The sequence below is a fragment of the Rana temporaria genome, chromosome 1 (assembly GCF_905171775.1).
Source record: "Rana temporaria chromosome 1, aRanTem1.1, whole genome shotgun sequence".
Lineage (NCBI taxonomy): Eukaryota > Metazoa > Chordata > Amphibia > Anura > Ranidae > Rana > Rana temporaria.
In genome coordinates this window covers 254,179,801-254,200,228 of record NC_053489.1, presented here as the reverse complement: position 1 = coordinate 254,200,228, position 20,428 = coordinate 254,179,801, and the positions used below count along the sequence as shown (strand labels likewise).

At 43.4% G+C, this 20,428-nt stretch overlaps 1 protein-coding gene across 1 annotated transcript; it reads right to left on the bottom strand.

The window, feature by feature from the left end:
• Positions 1-4,938: 4,938 nt before the first annotated feature.
• Positions 4,939-15,623, bottom strand: LOC120940998 (proteasome subunit beta type-5-like). The gene is made up of 3 exons (XM_040354212.1): positions 15,351-15,623; positions 10,178-10,484; positions 4,939-5,895 (listed from the first exon to the last, which is right to left on the bottom strand). Exons 1-3 carry the CDS (start codon positions 15,528-15,530, stop codon positions 5,609-5,611), a joined length of 774 nt encoding a protein of 257 aa, XP_040210146.1. The 5' UTR covers positions 15,531-15,623; the 3' UTR covers positions 4,939-5,608.
• Between the last annotated feature and the right edge of the window lie 4,805 nt (positions 15,624-20,428).

Genomic DNA, 20,428 nt, shown 5'->3' with positions numbered 1-20,428 from the left:
AAATGGAACATCAAAGTATTAAACGCTTAAACTTTCATACATTTCCTAGCCATTCTATTAGACATTCTGCCTAAATAGTACTTCTTCTGTATATGCAATATCTAGGAAAATGATATAGCTTATTAAAATAAACTACAAAACTAGAAAAAAAAATCTAGCTTTGCTTTAAAACATCATGTAATCTATATCTTTCATGGGAATTCTATACAATGCCTGCTTTTCACAGATTGCCAGTAACATATACAGCCGTAGCCAAGAATGAAGTTTTGAGAATGATACAAATATTGATTTTCACAAAGTCTGCTGCTTCAGTGTTTTTAGATCTCTTTGTCAGATGTTACTATGGTATACTGAAGTATAATTACAGGCATTTCATAAGTGTCAAAGGCTGTTATTGCCATTTACATAAAGACCTCTGCAATTTGCCCTGGCATGCGGTCAATCAACTTCTGGGCCACATCCTGATGGCAGCCCATTCTTGCATAATCAATGCGTTTGTCAGAATTTGTGTTTTGTTTTTTTGTTCATCCGTCACTTGAGGATTGACCACAAGTTCTCAATGGGGATCAAGGTCTGGGGAATTTCCTGACCATGGACCCAAAATGTCCTAGTTTTTCTCCCCAAGCCACTTAGTTATAACTTTTGCTTTATGGCAAGGTGCTCCATCACGCTGGAAAAGACATTGTTCGTCACCAGATGGTTGGGAGAAGTTGCTCTCGGAGGATGTTTTTGTACCATTCTTGATTCATGGCTGTGTTCTTAGGCAAAAATGTGAGTGAGCCCACCCCCTTGGCTGAGAAGAAACCCCACACATGAATAGTCTCAGGATACAGGACTAATGGTAACACTCACTTTCTTCTCTGGACAAGGTTTTTTTCCTGGGGCTCCAAACAATCGGAAAGGGCATTCATCAGAGAATATTACTCTACCCCAGTCCTCTGCATTTCAATCCCTGTACCTTTTCCAGAATATCAGTCTGTCCTTTATGTTTTTTCCTGGAGAGAAGTGGCTTTTTTGCTACCCTTCTTTACACCAGGCCATCCTCCAAAAGTCTTTGCCACACTGTGCATGCAGATGCACTCACACCTGCGTGCTGCCATTACTGAACAAGCTCTGCACTGTTGGTGCCCCAATCCTGCAACTGAATCAACTGTAGGAGACGGTCCTGACGCATGCTGGACTTTCTCAGCGCCCTGAAGCCTTCTTCACAACAATTGAACCTCCCTCCTTAAAGTTCTTGATGATCCGATAAATGGTTGATTTAGGTGCAATCTTAGTAGCCACAATATCCTTGCCTGTAAATCCTTTTTTGTGAAAAGCAATGACTGCATGGGTTTCCTTGCAGGTAAAACCATGGTTTACAGAGGAACAATGATTTCAAGCTCCACTCTCCTTTTAAAGCCTTCAGTCTGTTATTCTAACTCAATCAGCATTACAGAGTGATTTCCAGCCTTGTCCTCATCAACACTGACACGAATTGTCAGCAGGTCCTTTTGTGGCAGGGCCGAAATGCAGCGGAAATATATATATTTTTTCCATGGCAAGGAGGGACTTTGTATTTAATTGCAATTAATCTGATCACTCTTCATAACATTCTGGAATATATGCAAATTACCATCATAAAAACTGAAGCACCAGACTTTGTGAAAATTAATATTTATGTAATTCTTAAAACTTTTGGCCACGGCTGTACATCAGGAGACATTTATGTGTGCTGTATTTTTTCTTAATTATTCTATATATTTTTAATGAATTGTACACAACAAAAATATTTATAATATATATATATCTTTTTGGGTACCTAAAAATCCCTTTGGTGCTTTATTTTAATAAATATACTGTGCGATAACCAGGATGTGGTACCCTTCTTTCTTCTTCAGCCCGTTTCCTCCATTTATCATACTCTGATCTGCTAAACCAATAGTTATTAGTTCCTAATTGATCACTTGCCAAATGATGCTTTACCCCACTATAGCAGTTTCAACACAGCTGTTTAAAGCAGGATAACTAAAGCAGTATGAAGGTACAACAGGAAGAGCTAGGCTCCACCCTAGAAAGACTGCAAGAAAATCAACACTTGATAAAAAAAAATGTCCTATAAAGTCTGATCCCCATACTCTATTCCCTCTAATATGCTCTCTCTACTCTCTTTTCACATTAGGACAGTGAAATATATGTGCTCATATAAATCCCACTCCCATTTTACCTCCCTCACCCTCCTTCTCCTAATCTCTAAGGAATATTTCCCCCAATCCTGGCCCTCCATTGTCCAACTGCAATCTCCATAACTGCCACCCTTTGTGCTATGATTGAGTTTTTTCATCCTATGGCATGCATATAAAAATAATGTTTATAGGTTTTATTTGATAAGAAATACATGCTTTTACCACCCCTTTGCTCACTCAGCTATCTGAGGGTGAGTTGAATATTTTTTTTTTTGTAAAAATATAGTTTGTGCGGTTTGTTGCTGCTGTGTGGATTGAGTTACTTTCTGCAAGGCTCTTCGAATTGAATTTAAGTTAGCCCTGGTAGTCTCTCCATTGATTGTCCTGTATTTTGCCTCTCCAGTCTGGAAAGCTATAACCACCTCTCCTCATGAGTCGTACATTGTTTTTGAAAGTATGTTGGCTAGGTGAAGCGTTCAATTTCTTTTCCCCCTTGCCCTCTGTTGGATCGGTGTCTTATATGTATTATTTGTATACCTATGCAATGTATTTACATTTGTCTTCTGATTCGTAGATCAAAAGACGGTAAGGAAACAGTCATGTTTGAAGTGATGTCCTGAGGAAATGGCATCGACTGTGAAACACATCAACCATATATGCCAGTGGGCATTTAGCTTATCTGTACCTATCAAGGGATTGCATAAAATATTGTAGGACATAAAATTTCATGAATTGTGTACAATAAAACATGTTTTTCAACAAATCTTGTTTTATTCATGGCTAATATTACCTGTTGGTCATCCTTGAACTCGCTGCTTTTTATAGTTTTTTTCACATTTGAATTTTGGGGTGATGACCTTCTGGGATATGATCTTCTTAGTTGCAAGTTATGTCTTCCCCCCACATATAATGTCTGATTTTACCCCTCCTCTCCACAGCTTCTACATATCACCCTCACTCCTATCCTCTCCCTATTACTGCATCAATCACCTCCTGCAAAATACTGAACCCACATACTGACCTAAACACTAGGACAGTGAAATATATGTGCTAATATACATCCTGCTCCCATCTTACCTCCCTCACCCTCCTAATCGCTAAGGGATATTTCCCCCAGTCCTAGCCCTCCATTTTCCAACGGCAACCCCCATAAATGGCCCCCTTCCTTCTCAGGCAACAGCCGCAATCCCCCCAGCTTAAAATTACTACCCCCCCCCCCCCCCATTTCCAAAAACCAGCCCCTCAATCTTCTGTGCCTACTGGAATTCCACTGTTTGTAACAAGCTCATGTCTGAGCATGACCTTTTTGTCTCCCATTGCTGTAACCTGGCTTCAAAGTTCTGATTCTGCTTCTCTCGTTGCCCTCTCCCATGGTGGACGCCACTGGACTCAGTCACCCAGGCCCAGTGGACAGAATGGAGGTGGAGTTAGATGCCTTCTATCCCCACTGAGCACCTTTCAAGCCCTTCCTACCCCTACCAAGACACACTGTATCCATCTGTTTTCTTCAATTTCCCCTGAGGATTGCAGCACAACATCCCTGTAAATTTTAACAAGCTGATTACATCTCAACTTAACCTCAGTTGACCCAATACAATGAGACACACTTTCACTCACGCTGATGGCAATACCCTTGATCTTGTATTCTCCCATTTCTGCACTCTGGGCAACCTTGCCAACATCCTCTTTCAATCACAACCTCATCAGTTGCACAGTATCCTTGTCTTCAATAACCCATCCCACCAAGTAGCAAACGATTACTTGTAGAAATCGCCACTTTTACCCTTCTCGTCTATACTGGTCTCCTGTCAGTTCACTCATCCTCACTGGATGCACTTGCTCCTCTAATTACAACACCAGAAATCTCAAGAGACATTGTCGTGCTCTTAAAAGTCTGTGGCGTAAAACCAAATCCTTGCGGGACTTCACCCTATACAAATCTGTCACCTAAAATACAATTCCTGCCTCTGTATTGCCAAGCAAACCTACTTTGTCATTATTACCTGGTCATTCAGTCCTAGTCAGCTCTTTAGCTTTAAAGTGGTTCTAAAAGGTTGAAGGTTTGTTTTTCTGCCCCCCCCAATACGCCAATAAGGCCGATCCAGCGATGTGCATGAGAGCAGTGGCTCTCCAGGGTGTCTCTCTCTCTCCTCATTGGCTGAGATCCATTGCCTCCTGCAGCTGTCAATCACAGCCAGTGAGGAGGGAGCAGGGGTGGGGTTTAGCGGTGCTCTCTTTCTTATGGACACAGAATAGGGCTCGGGAGTGAGCACGCATCAGTGCAGGGGGAGAACATTTGATTTTGAAAAAAGGACTTTCCTGAACGTAAACATTTACTGTCAGAAACTAGTAAATTATTAAAAAAAAATGATGTCATCCGTCTAATTTTTTTGTCATTGCTGTTTAAAACGAACATTGGATTTGACACCACGAACGATTAGAAACTGGAAGAAGCGTCCTTAAAACAAACATTTTGGAAGGGAATTGTACAAGTGAACGGCCAGCTTTATTCTGAATGAGCAGTCTGTCCCCTGGCAGCACTGCATATTATATGAGCCAGGAGACTGCACACAGGACAGCAGAGGTAACCAATCTTATTGGAATTCAATGCTAGGACAAGTACCAACGTATTCATCTTAGTGAAAACAGTAGTAAAATTTGAAATCCTCAACACATTAACCATCTTATACTCTAAGGCTGAATTCACGCTTTTGCATTTTAAAGCAAATGTATTCCCGTTTAACTCAGCGGAAACAAGTCAATAAAATCAAGCTTGCCGTTTTAGAGAAATGGTTTAATGGGATATAATACAGATTTTATGTGATAAACAAGGGTCAGAACTTCTTTCATACAATGCTCATCTATTCAATATGAAACTGTTCATATTAAAAATGTGACAAGGAGCCTCAAATATTGCTCCCAACAAAGAATGAACATAACCTGCACAGGGTGGAAATAACAAGGATCTGCTTGAAGAACTCCATGATGTAAAGATTGGAACTTACAGATGTTGTCAAAAACCCTTTGCTATGAACTATTCACGCTAATAAATGAGCTTGGTGACTAAATATTACCAGTATTGATGTTTTGCCAAATCAACAGATGAGAAAGCCTGTAAGTAAAAAACTTCAGATTTTATTTTTTCCTAAAACATCCAAAAAAACTGTTTGGAGAGAACTAGGCACATTTTCTGTACCTGCATGGTTTAGAAAGATTTAAAGGAAACCTGTAGGGAAAAAAAATTTTTGCAAACCAAAGCCAATTAATTGCTCCTCTTCAAAATGCTAGTTACCCGACTTGTAAGGCTGATCCAGTGATTTTAACACAGATCAACAAGTAGATCAAAAATAGCAGGATGTTAGCATTTTAAGGAGGTAAGCAATGCTAGGTTTCCCTCAGTACAGTTCTCTTTAGGTATTTAATGCTCCTACTCTACAGTGTATTCACTCAGTCAGTCCTTTGTATTTTGCATGTAAATCGGCCACATCATCTTGAGACACACGCTGCCAACCATCTTCTCGAACATGGTAGAGATTCACTACTCCACCAGAGTAAGCATCGCGGTATGTGGCTTGGTAAATTGAGCGCCGTGCCAATTCTTGAGCTTCCTCCGCTTCCATATTATAGTCATATCCTCGATCCAGGACACCATAGGCATACATAGAACCCGAGCCCACTGAGAATACTGAGCCAGACACACGGTTCCCCTCACTGTCCACATAGTATAGACCTGGGCAGAGAAGAGCACATGATTAATATTGAGATATTTGTTGAAGCCTCACTTAAAGCATCCTACAAATTCTTGTTTTCAGCAACAAAGGTATTCTACAATATCTTATACAAATCATAACATAGCATATTTAAAAACTAATATATATATATATATATATATATATATATATATATATATATATATATATATATATATATAAAAATTACATATTTCGTACAGAAACATTCCCTCTTCCCACCCCATGTTTTATCCCTTTAAACTCCTTTGCTCCTACCTTCCTCTGCCAGAAATATACCTTCCTCCAACATATCTATGGGATTCATTTACTAAAACTTAACCATTGGCTACCACACGCACAGCTGCACCAGATTTTGCACTCTCCAGTTTTAGGCTGCATTCACACCCAAGCGCTTTCAGCTCGTAAAAATGCCCAACAAGCAAATCCATTCATTTCAAAATGGCACCTGTTCATATCTGAGCGTTTTTTCACCTAAAGAAAAATGGCAGAAGGTTAAAAAAAAAAAGTACAGGAGCTTCTTTTTGGGGAGATTACAGGCATTTTTTGCCGTTTACATTGGTGACCTTTTGACTATACAAAATCACGTGATTTTTGCACTTAAAGCGGTTGTAAACCGCATAAACATTTTTTTTTCTCAAACCTGCAAGGCAAAAGGCATAATCAGCTAGTATGCACCGCATACTGACTGATTATGAAATACTTACCTCGGAACGAGGTGAAGAACACTTACCTGGTCCACGCCGAGCGAGATGTCATCTTGCTCCGGCATGTCTTCCGGGTATCGCCGCTCCAACGCTGTGATTGGCTGGAGCGGCGATGACGTCACTCCCGCGCGGAAGATTTAAATAAGGCAAGGTCCGGCGGCCGCCAGTCCTTTCGCCGTGGATTGCCCCCTGCGCATGCGCCGCTGCAATCAGCGGCGCATTGCGAGGGGAATATCTCCTAAACCGTACAGGTTTAGGAGATATTCTTTATACCTACAGGTAAGCCTTATTATATGCTTACCTGTAGGTAAAAGTGGTGTAACAAGGTTTACAACCACTTAAAAAAAAAAAAAACACACAACACTTAAAAGCGATTGTAAAGTCATGTTTTTTTTTTCTAAAAAATTACCAAACCTGTTATACTTACCCACTCTGTTGCAGTGGATTTGCAGAGCAGCCCAGATCCTCCTCTTCTCGAGTCCCTCTTCTGTGCCATTGGCCCCTCCCTCCTGTTGAGTGCCTCTACAGCAAGCAGCTTGCTTTGGGGGCACCCAAGCCAAGCTGCAGCTCTGTGTCCATTCAGACATGAAGCTATGTTCGGCCCCGCCCCCTCTTTCTCCCGATTGGCTGACTTTGACAGCAGCAGGAGCAAATGACGCCTCTGTTGTGTCTCAGCCAATCAGGAGGGAGAGTCCCAGACAGCCAAGACCATGGGTCTTCAAACTACGGCCCTCCAGTTGTTCAGGAAGTACAATTCCCATCATGCCTAGTCCTGTCTGTGAATGTCAGTGTGTTACAATGCCTCATGGGATGTGTAGTTCTACAACAGCTGGAGGGCCGTAGTTTGAGGATCCCTGGCTAAGACACTCGTGGACATTGCTGGACAGAGATGAGGCTCAAGTATTAAGGGTGCTGGGGCTGCTGCACACAGAATGCTTTTTATCTTAATGCATAAAGATAAAGGAGTTGTAAAAATCAGAAGAGAAGTTCATGGTTAGGGTTTACATAAACTTCATTTAAAGTGAGGAAAAAAGTATTTGATCCCCTGCTGATTTTGTACGTTTGCCCACTTCCTGTCTGCTGCTGAACAAAATCAAGTAAATTCTTCTCAGCCACTCAGAAGTCTAGTATTTTTATCAGTGCCTACAAGGATTCCTCTGATAGGTGGAGGTGGAGAGGTAGGGGGATTGGCATCATGAGCTCCACCTCAGTCAATCCGAGGAACACTTCGTATTCATTGATAAAAACACAAAGTTTCTTCTGAATGGCCGAGAAACATTCCAGCCAACTGAATTTTGGTCCGGCAGCAGACAGGAAGCCTCCTGGACTGCTGGGGGACACAGCTTCGCCATAAGGTATTTGGCTAATGCTACTATAGTAGAATACAGTGGCTGCATCACTCTAATAAAAATGGTTTGTTCAGTCAGGCCAGTTTGGTCTAAACTATCGATTTAGCATAACAAGGAATTTAGTCAAAGTGGATGTAAACCCCAATTATTTTTTTGGTCACAATGTACAGTATAAGATTTCCTATCATCTGTGCCCAGTCTTGCCACACAGAGTTAATCCAGCTCTGAGCAATCCTCATATTGTTCAGTGAAAATTAACAGACTTTCAGATAAAACCTGTCTAAATAAAAAGTCCTTTCCTCTCTCCTTGCTTTGAGTGACAGGTTATTTACATATCTAGCTTGGACATGTTTATCATATATGTTATGTTTATCATAATATGAGGTGATTCACAGTTCATTGTATATTACCAGGATGTGGGGGAGGGGGGGATTTCTTACTTTTTATACTGTCGATCACCTCATATTATGATAAACATGTCCAAGCTAGATATGTAAATAACCTGTCACTCAAAGCAAGGAGACAGCAAAGGGCTTTTTATTTAGACAGGTTTTATCTGAAAGTCTTAATTTTCACTGAACAATAAAAGGATTGCTCAGAGCTGGTTTAACTCTGTGTGGCAAGACTGGGCACAGATGATAGGAAATCTTATACTCTACACATTGTGACACAAAAAACAAAAAAATAAATGCTCGGCGAGATGACGTATAGCTACGTGCTCTCGCCCAGCAGAGCCGACCTGCCGCCATATAATTGCGGCAGCTGGTCGGCAAGCAGTTAATAGGCAAGGAAAAAAAACCCCACTAAAGCTGCGTACACAAAAATGCCATTTTTTAAATTGGTCATTCAAAACGATCATGTGTATGCTCCAGAGCATTTTTCTCGACGTGAAAAATTATTATGTTCTAAATTTTTAATCCCCTAATTTTTCTCGTTTTTTACGCTGTCGTGTGTAGGCTTTAACAACGGAAAAAAAAACATGCATGTTCAGAAGCAAGTTATGAGACGGGAGCACTTGTTCTGGTAAAACTAGCGTTTGTAATGGAAATAGCACATTCGTCACGCTGTAACAGATTGAAAAGCACGAAGACTGAAAAGCGCAAATCATCTCAAACTTTTACTAACACAAAATCAGCAAAAGCAGTCCAAAAGGTGGCGCCATCTGAATGGAACTTCCCCCTTATAGTGCCGTCGTACGTGTTGTGCTTTGCTCGGGCATTTTTTCACAATCGTGTGTATGCAAGGCAGGCTTGACATGAATCACGTTGAGAAAAAAGATTTTTTTCCCCATGACATTAAAAACGGTTGTGTGTACGCGACATAGGAATTCATTAGTCATTGACAGACTATTAACTGCTTTCTAGCCTCTTAAAAGGGGTTGTAAAGGTTTGTTTTTATTTTCTAAATAGGTTCCTTTAAGCTAGTGCATTGTTGGTTCACTTACCTTTTCCTTCCATTTACCTTCTAAATGTTTTTTTTCTTTGTTTGAATTTCTCACTTCCTGTTCCTCCTCAGTAAGCTGTTCTGGCTGACCAACCCCAGGGGGTGATGGGGGCAAGCTTACAGGAAGTGAGAAATTCAGATAAAGAAAAAAAACATTTAGAAGGGAAAATCGAAGGAAAAGGTAAGTGAACCAACAATGCACTAGCTTAAAAGGAACCCATTAAAAAAAAAAAAATTTAAAACCTCTTTAAGGTGGTTCTAATACTTAATTTTTTTTTTACCTTATTGCATTCCCTACACTGTCCTATCATCACTCCATCCAGCGCTGTGCCTGTCTGTAGCATCTCTCACAGGCTTTGCTGAGCCATTGGCTCCTGCTGCTGTCAATCAAATCCTCTGGTGAGGGAGCAGGGCCAAGCCATGCTGTGTGTGTGTCAATGGATGCAAGCAGTGTGGCTCGGGATAGAGCAAGCATATGTGCCCCTTATGGCATTCTAAGGGGGCACATGGAGAAGAGGGGGAGCCAGGTGTTGCAGAAGAGGAAGATTGTGGTCACTTTGTGTAATTCTATTGTACAGAGCAGGCAAGTATACATTAATTTTTATTTTTTAATCGAGACTTTACAATCACTTTTATTATGCCTTGGCCACCTCTATGGGCAAACCAAAACTTATAGCATGTCAATAAAGAGTTCCATCAAGATGGAAGGTATCCACATTTACCTTATGCGATATACAAGGGTTAAAATTAAATTGTCAACTGACCTGGTCCCCTCTTGTCCCATCCACAGATCATGGTTCCCATAGATAGCCCCATGCCTTTGTACTGATATACCATATTAGCCAGCAGTTTGGATGCTGCAGCAACAGATATTCGCTCCTTGTTTCGTAGCTCGTAGATGCGGCACTGACGAGCAAGAAGCCTCTCCCAGAAGCTACAATCAGCGGCACCTCCGGCCATTGTGCCCAACAGGTAAGGATTGATTTCAATAACTTTCTTCACGGTCTGTGAAGCGATGTATGAGCCAGCTGTAGCACGGGAGTCAACAGCCACAATAACTCCATGTTTAAACTGAAAAGAAAACATCACAATTAGAAATATATACATGGATCCTTGAAACGGTTCACAGTGCACATTACGGCATGTGTTAACATAGACTGAGTAAAGGCAGACCGTTCATTGTGATTGGGCTACAAATGCACCACAATGAATGAAAAATCATGCATGGCCCTCTTTTAACGCAGCAAGGGGTATATGCATGGCAGTGCACTGTGATCTACTGTACAATGCACTGGGGTGCCATTCACCATGAATGGCACCGCAACATACATAGAACAGGTGAACATACATAGAGGGTAAAGAGAAGGGGCAACAAAATCTCCATCTCTTCCAATCAAAGAATGCCTTGTATTCCATAAAAACACAAGACGTTCTATGAAAGGAGACAATGTCAACCAAGGAACCTCCCATGGTCAGTGTGCAGAAAGGAAGCTGCTTACAAAGGATCTGGAAGATTGTGGCTATTACTATAGTAGTGCAGACTACTACACTGATTGTTGGCTTCCCTGGTGGTCAACAGTAACAAAGCCTCATGCCTCCATTGTCCAGGTAAAATAAGAATACTATAGCTGTCTCATTTCCAATGACAACTTTTCCATGACTCCAGGTTTGGTATAAACCCATTGGAGTCTACATTTTACAACTGTACTATGCTTTGGTTGGTTTCTGTGAAGCTAAACATAACCAAGTATAGTGTACTGGATTTCAATCTATCATGTTACCTTTGTATTGTCGCATGGGGGTAAGGGGCTGGCTCTTGTCATAACATACATCGTAACTGTACTTTCATCCTAATTTGCTCTCCTGTGTTGAATCCACACTCGCTGTTGCCACTTCTAGACCGGAATCTCCTCACTGCGACCCCTGATGAAGCAACTTCACATGCACACTGGGTTTATTTATAATAGCCCAGCTCCTACTAGGCATCATTTAAAAAAAAAAGGAGATTGCTATACTTACCTGTTCTGCAACCGCTCTGGTCCGGTCTCCAGCGACACCTTTTGTGTGCAGGAGAAAGCTGACAATCGCTGGGAAGTGACATCACTTAAAGACTTACTATGGGGCTTCCGTTGTGGGCTGCCTCATCTGCACACCAAAGCCGCAGCTGACCGCTCAGCCTGGAACCTCAGCAGCTTCAGAATAAGCAAGTATAGCAATCTATTCTTTATGGCTAAGGCTGGGTTCACACTACGATTTTCCCGTCCGTCAGCCGCATACGATTTCAGTATTGAAAACGTACGGGCCCGGACGGGAAAACGTATAGATAGACAATGCATTGCAAATCGTATGCACTCAGATGCATCCGGGTGCGTACGATTTGCTGGCAAAACGGTTTTTAAACGTACGCAAAACCGTGTTCAACCACGGTTTTGCGGCCGTTTTTGAAACAGTATGGCAAACGCATACTTTTTTTTTAACATTAATGTCAATGGAAAACGCACATATGTGCGGTTCCATACGTTTACGTCCGTTTCAGCCGCATACGTTTTTTCATATAAATCGTATGCGGCTGACGGACGGGAAAATCGTAGTGTGAACCCAGCCTTAGATAGATTAGCCTTAGAATGGGGGTAGGAGTAGGTTAAAGGGGAGTTCCAGGCTTTTTTTATGTTCATTAAAAGTCAGCCGCTACAAAAAGCATAGCTGCTGGCTTTTAATAAACAGACACTCACCTGCTTCACTGTCCAGCGACGCGATGCGCCGGCCAGAGCTCCGCTCTGCTCCTCTCTCCCCCCCTCGCCGGCGTCTTCATTCTTAGTGTGGGCACCAGGTCGTGACAGCTTTTGGCTTCACGGCCGGGCACTCACTGCGCATGCGGCGCTGCGTTCGGTCAGATGATCGCCTGGGACCTGTCACGTGTCCCAGGCGATCGGCTACAGGGAGAGGCCGCTGTAGGCGATATGACGCAACGCCTAAGCGGTCCCTGGGTGGAAGGAGGAAGTGGGACAGGAAGTCCCACTCCCTCCCCAAAAAAATGACATGCCAAATATGGCATGTAAGGGGGCAAGGAGTGAATTAAGCAGAAGTTCCACTTTTGGGTAGAACTCCGCTTTAAGGCTTCATGCACACAGGGCATTTTTCTTGCTGCCTTTAACTGCATCAGACATTTATTTATTTATACAGCTTCCCCCCCCCCCCCTTCCATGTTTATTTGTGTGTTCACGCACACACAGGTTTTTAGGAGCTGCAAGTGGCACGCTGCTAAACAGTAACGTGGCTAAACACGCATTAACACCAATGCAAAACATTTCTAAAAGCACATTTTTACAGCCGCTTATTCCTGGCATTGGTACTGTCTTTGCAGCTTATTTTTATTTTATTTTTTTAGCACCCCGTGTGCATGAGGTCCTAGCGCTAACAAATGGAAAAAGAAAATATGGACAGCCGCACTCCAAAAAACCTTGAGCCCAGGTTCACACTGGGTACGATTTGAGATGCGATTTCACATGTCAAATCGCATCTCAAATCGGCGGCATTTGCCGGCAATGGCACTGTCCTAATCAGTGCGACGCCGCATCTGCGGCGCTGCACCGATTTCAAAAAGTAGTTCCTGTACTACTTTTTGCGATTTCGGGCCGCGATTTATATTGAACCCTGCACAGATGTCTCTTAAATCGCAGCCGAAATCGCGGCAAAATCGCAGCAGTGTGAACCTAGACTGATGGTTGTCTTTATTTGCCTTGTGCATTGCCAGCACCCTTGATCACCCGAGACCATACTGATCACCCTAACACAATCCACCTGGAGCGGTAACTTTCTTTCTTTTAAGGTCCTGGCGTTAGGGTTTTGTCTTTACTTCCACTTCAAAGAGTGAGTAAACTTCCATCTTTATGTTTTACCTATAGGTAAGCCTATAACAAGGCTTACCTATAGGTAGTGCAAATATCTCCTAAACCTGCACCATTTAGGAGATATGTACATTACATTCAGCCAGTGAAATCACTGACACATGTGCTCTGAAGGAACGGCCGCCTGTGTCGTTTCTTCAGAGCCCTGTGCCGTGCCTGGCCACTCCCTCCCGCATGCGTGGTAGTAAAGTCATTGTAGCTCTGGCCAAGGTCCACGAACCCAAAAGAAAGACCGGGTGAAGATGGACGCCTTTCCCAGAGATGACATTGCGTCGCCAGAATGCATCCTTTTGAGGTAAATTTCACATAATGTATGCATACTAGCACATTATGAAATACTTACCAGAACAAAACCCTCCAGTAATCATTGCCGACAGGGCTTCCACTTCACCCGGTCTGCCTTCTGGGTTCGAGGGTTCCGGCTGTCCGATTGGCCGAGCCAAGATGATGGCACAGCCATGTAGCTCTGAAGGGATGGAACCGATACACCTTCCCATCAGAGTGCAAGCACTGGTGATGTCACAGACTGCATGACTGTGAATATAAATGTTTAGGAGATACTCACTGTACCTACAGGTAAGCCTTATGATCGTCAGTTAATCGATCACATCGGTATTTCCATCATGTTATCCGATTGATTTAGAAGTGCATTCATGGACAAAGCATCTCAATGCTGCTGGTTGATGCAAAACAGTTGATAATTTTCCACCCTGTCTGATCAACTCAGTTTTACCAAATCCAATCTAAGCAGAGCCTAAAACTGATTGGAAGATAAATGTCAGCCATTCGATGGTTTGCAGATACCACAATTTAGATAGAATTGCACATCAATCAGTTTTAAAAAAAAAAAAAAAAAAAAAAAAAAAAAATGTAATGAAGTTTATGACCATCAGACATATAAACGTACATATGATGCACTATGGGCATGGATGTTAAAGCGGTTGTAAACTGCTGCAGAAAAAAAAAATTCTCCTGTAAAGACAATGGCATAATGTGCTAGTATGCACTGCATACTAGCACAATATGAAATATAGAACAAAGCCCTCCAGCGGGGTGCTGTCACCACTGACAGGGCTTCCATCTTCACCTGTCTTCCTTCCGGGTTTGCAGACTCTAGCTGTGCGAGTGGCCAGAGTCGCAATGACGTCACTACTGTGTGCATGCCCTCGGTTCTGGCACGGTGGTCTGAATGTCCTTCAGAGCGCAAGCGCCGGTGATGTTACTGGCTGCACCCAGTGTAAATATCTCCAAAACTGTGCCCGTTTAGGAGAGATTCATTTCACCTACAGGAAAAACCTTATATATTCCTTATTAGAGGCTTACCTGTAGATAGGAACCACAAAGCGGACTTCACGACCGCATTAATAAAAACGTAGGCCTCGTTTACACAAGGCAATCCCATATGTACCCAATGCAGGACCATGTTTAGCAGCCATGGTGAAGCACAGGTGTCCTATTGTCTAAGGGGGCTGCCCAGACACAGCCGCTGTGTGCCAGCATGTGTGGGTGCAGGACTGTGGCCCTGCACAGACGTCATACTGCACACAGCGGCTGTCTGCGCATTTGGGTGACCTAACAGACAATGGGATGCCACCTTGGTTATGCGTGACACACCTGGTCATCCCTGTGCCAACAAGACAAGGTCCTGTGTGGGGCACACATGGAATCACCCTGTGAGAATGAGACCTTAATTAAAAATGCTGCAACTGAAAGGCCTCATCCATGCAGCTGGTTTTCCATGACACAGCATGCCATACACACTGGGCAGTTCAGCTCCCATACAAATAGCAGCATGGAAGGACCTTACTAAGATTGTGCATGGTAACCAATCAGGTCTCAGCTTTTATTTCCGAAGCTAGGAGCGGATTGGCTGCTCTGCACAGCCGCTCCAGTTTTAGTAACCCCCCTCCATAGTGCTGTATACGTTATTTATCACACGAGTGGTTATATATCAGTAATCAAATGAATGAAACAAAATGCACTTATTCTAGCAATAGAAATCCCCATCCTCCTCCCTTGTGATCAGCACCTTGAAGGCCAGTGTGGTGGTCCCATGTAAGAACTCGATCCCAGGATCGGCCGTGCCCTGTCCGGCTCCAGGCAGCACATGGAAGCTCAGACCCTCGGTGTCCAGGCCGCAATGTAATGGGTTATCCCGCTTCTGCATCCACGATAGACCCTCCGATCTCACAACACTAGCCAGCGCCATGTTCTCTCCCAGCAAAGCACCCGGCGTGACTACGACTATTGGACAGCCCGTCTCCTGCCTCTTACATCACTATGACAAAGCACTATTGCGGCCATTTTGGAAAAGGGCATGACAAAGCTGGCCAATGCCTTTCAGCGCCATGTTTATGAAGGGAAGAATTGTAGTTGAGGGGACACGCTAGTCGGGCAGGGAACAAAGTGGCAGTCAAGATTTACGGCTGCATGCCATAAAAGCAGTTGTACTGTAGCTGCTAAAAACATAGTATTGTTTGTGTATGACTTTTATATGCAGCAGAGTGAAATCCACAACATTTGTTCATTTGTATCATGGCACAGCCTTTCTCAAACTGGGTTATGCAGATGTTGCCAGGGATGCCTTCACCACCTCAAAACGTCCCCCCTTACTGCATTTTTAATGCTGTTACACTTTGAAAGACAATTACTCAGTTATGCAACACTGTACTCTAATGAGTTTTCTATCACTTTTCTTTTCTATAGACAGATAGAGCATTCTTTTGGTGGTATTTAATCACTACTGTTTTATATATATATATATATACACACACACACACTATCTCACAAAAGTGAGTACACCCCTCACATTTTTGTACATATTTTATTACATCTTTTCATGTGCGGACACAAAAGAAATGACACTTTGCTACAATGTAAAGTCGTGTATGTACAGCTTGTATAACAGTGTAAATTTTCTGTCCCTCAAAATAACTCAACACACAGCCATTAGTGTCTAAACCACTGGCAACAAAAGTGAGTACACCCCTAAGTGAAAATGTTCAAATTGGGCCCAATTGGCCATTTTCCCTCCCTGCTGTCATGTGACTCATTAGTGTTACAGGGGTTCAGGTGTGAATGGGGAGCAGGTGTGTTGGTGTTATTGCTCTCACTCTCTCATACTGGTCACTGGAAGTTCAACATAGTTACATAGTCAGGTTGAAAAAAGACACAAGTCCATCCAGTTCAACCATAAAGAAAAAAAAAATATTTTTAATATTATACAATCCCATATACCCAATTCTAAACCCACAGTTAATCCAGAGGAAGGCGAAAACCCCAGCAGAGCATGATCCAATTTCAGAGGCGGCTCTAGGCTTTGTGAGGCCCTAGGCCAATCTTAGACATGAGGCCCCACTTACGTGTCAGTGTCAGGCAGGACTGTCTGTCATGTTGTACCTTGAGTGGCAGACAGGCTCCCCGATGATCGCCAGCCACCAACTCTGGTAGTGGCAGGTTCCTCCATTACAGGCCGCCCGGCGTCCATCCTGGAGAGTGGATCAGGGAGCTGCTCAGCCGCCGTGCTCTGCACATTGCAGGAGATCTGCAGAGTGCGGCAAAGGGGGAGGAGCCGGAGGAGGGGAGTACATGGAGCCGCAATGCACTTACCCTGAGGAAGTGATTAAGAGGTCCGTCTGCCCCCTGGCTGGGGACAACTATTTCCGGGCATAAACACGGCCCTGGGGACTTCGATTGGGGGACATTCGCAACCCACTCCCACACACACATTAGGCAAATTAGGCAGCCGCGAGGCCCCTGGGAGCGTGAGGCCTTGGGCGGCCCCCTTATTTGCCTAATTAGAGAGCCGCCTCTGTCCAATTTGCTACAGCAGGGGCAAAAATTCCTTCCTGATCCCCCAAGAGGCAATCAGATTTTCCCTGGATCAACTTTACCTATAAATGTTAGTACCTAGTTATATTATGTACATTTAGGAAAGAATCCAGGCCTTTCTTAAAGCAATCTACTGAGCTGGACAGAACCACCTCTGGAGGGAGTATATTCCACATTTTCACAGCTCTTACTGTGAAGAAACCTTTCTGTATTTGGATATGAAACCTCTTTTCCAGACGTAAAGAGTGCCCCCTTGTCCTCAGTGCTGACCGTAAAGTGAATAACTCAACACCAAGTTCACTATATGGACCCCTTATATATTTGTACATGTTGATCATATCCCCCCCCCCCCCTTAAATCTCCTCTTCTCAAGAGAGAATCAATTCAGTTCCTCTAATCTTTCCTCATAGCTGAGCTCCTCCATGCCTCTTATCAGTTTGGTTGTCCTTCTCTGCACTTTCTCCAGTTCCCCGATATCCTTTTTGAGAACTGGAGCCCAAAACTGAACTGCATATTCCAGATGAGGTCTTACTAATGATTTGTACAGGGGCAAAATTATATCTCTCTCTCTCTGGAGTCCATACCTCTCTTAATACAAGAAAGGACTTTGTTCGCTTTGGAAACTTCAGCTTGGCATTGCATGTTATCATTGAGTTATGATCTACCAAAACCCCCAGATCCTTCTCCACTACAGATTCCCCCAGTTTTACTCCCCTTGTATGTATGACGCATGCATATTCTTACCCCCAAGTGCATAACTTTACATTTATCAACATTAAACCTCATCTGCCACTCAGTCGCCCAATCAGACAGAGCATTGAGGTCGGCTTGTAAATTGGCGACATCCTGCAAGGACGTTATTCCACTGCATAGCTTGGTGTCATCTGCAAAGACAGAAATTTTACTTTTGATCCCAGACCCAATATAATTTATAAAGATATTAAAAAGTAAGGGTCCCAGCACTGAACCTTGGGGTACACCACTGATAACCTTAGAACATGGCACCCTATGGCAAAGAACTCTCTGAGGATCTAAAAAAAAGAATTGTTGCTCTACATAAAGATGGCCTAGGCTATAAGAAGATTGCCAAGACACTAAAACTGACCTGCAGCATGGTGGCCAAGACCATACAGCAGTTTAACAGAACAGGTTCCACTCAGAACAGGCCTCACCATGGTTAACCAAAGAAGTTGAGTGCACGTGCTCAGCGTCATATCTAGAGGTTGTCTTTGGGAAATAGACGTATGAGTGCTGCCAGCATTGCTGCAGAGGTTGAAGGGGTGGGGGGGTCAGCTTGTCAGTGCTCAGACCATACGCCGCACACTACATCAAATTGGTCTTCATGGCTGTTGTCCCAGAAGAAAGCCTCTTCTAAAGATGATGCACAAGAAAGCCTGCAAACAGTTTGCTGAAGACAAGCAGACTAAAGACATGGATTACTGGAACCATGTCCTGTGGTCTGATGAAACCAAGATAAACTTATTTGGTTCAGATGGTGTCAAGCATGTGTGGCGGCAACCAGGTGAGGAGTACAAAGACAAGTGTGTCTTGCCTACAGTCAAGCATGGTCTGGGGCTGCATGAGTGCTGCCGCCACTGGGGAGCTACAGTTCATTGAGGGAACTATGAATGCCAGCATGTACTGTGACATACTGAAGAAGAGCATGATCCCCTATCTTCGGAGACTGGGTCACAGGGCAGTACCCCAACATAATAATGACCCTAAACACATATCCAAAATGACCACTGCCTTGCTAAAGAAGCTGGGGGTAAAGGTGATGGACTGACCAGACCTAAACCCTATTGAGCATCTGTGGGGCATCCTCAAATGGAAGGTGGAGGAGCGCAAGGTCTCTAACTTCCACCAGCTCTGTGATGTCGTCATGGAGGAGTGGAAGAGGACTCCAGTGGCAACCTGTGAAGCTCTGGTGACCTCCACGCCCAAGAGGGTTAAGGCAGTGCTGGAAAATAATGGTGGCCACACAAAATAATGACACTTTGGGTCCAATTTGGACATTTTCACTTAGGGGTGTACTCACTTTTGTTGCCAGCAGTTTAGACATTAATGGCTGTGTGTTGAGTTATTTTGAGGGGACAGCAAATGTACACTGTTATACAAGCTGTACACTCACTACATTCTAGCAAAGTGTCATTTCTTCAGTGTTGTCGCATAAAAAGATATAATAAAATTTTTACAAAAATGTGAGGGGTGTACTCACTTTTGAGAGATACTGTGTGTATATATATATATATATATATATATTTATTTATTTATCAGGGGTGGATCCAGATTTTAGTCTCGGGAGGGGCACTGCCAGAAAATAAGGTGTATCTCTCAGCGAAGGCTTGCGCGCTGATTGGCCAGAGGGAGAGACAATCAGCGGGTCCGGCAAAAAAAAATTAGAAAAATTGGCCCAGTCCTTAAGTGGTTAAAATTGCGCAGCCACTGACCTCACCGCACATCCCTGTGTTGGGGCCATAATCCAGAAGTGGAAAGAACATGATTTCATCATAAACTAGCCACAACTAGGTGCTCCTGGATTTAGCAGGTACAATTGTTTCAACGAAAACAATAAGTAATGCACTCAACCGCCATGACCTATATGCACGCTCACCATGCAAGACTGAAGCTCGTTTAAAGTTTGCTGCGCAACATTTCGACAAGCCTGTGAAAAACTCTAAGAATATAGTCTGGTCAGATGAAAGCAAAATTAAACTCTTTGGATGTCATTAGGAATGAACCGAACACCCCCCCGTTCGGTTCGCACCAGAACCTGCAAACAGACCAAAAGTTTGTGTGAACTTTAGAACCCCGTTAAAGTCTATAGGACTCGAACGTTTGAAATCTAAAGTGCTAATTTTAAAGGCTAATATCAGGGGTCAAGTCCTGGGGAAAAAAAGTGTGGGAACTCCCACCCAAGATCCACTCCCCCACCAAAAAAAAAAAAAATCATACGCTCATATGCGTAATTACTAAACCGCAAGTTCTTTCTAAATCCCACGATAACTCACGTCAGATCTCTGCAATGTCTCCTGGGAACAATGACAAAAGCTCCCAGGAGACATTGCGGCATCGAGGAAGTGATGGAAAACCTGCACACTACCTGATGAATCCATATACAGGAAGCTGCCAGTAACATAAAGGATTACTAAGGTTCGCCTGCCCCTGGCAGTGACTAGAGCTTGGCATCGCCGCTTAGTGAAGGATTGGCTCGGGCGGTTCGGCTGCTCTCGGCTGCTCTAGTCCTGCAAAGGGAACTGCGTTCCTGTTGTGAAA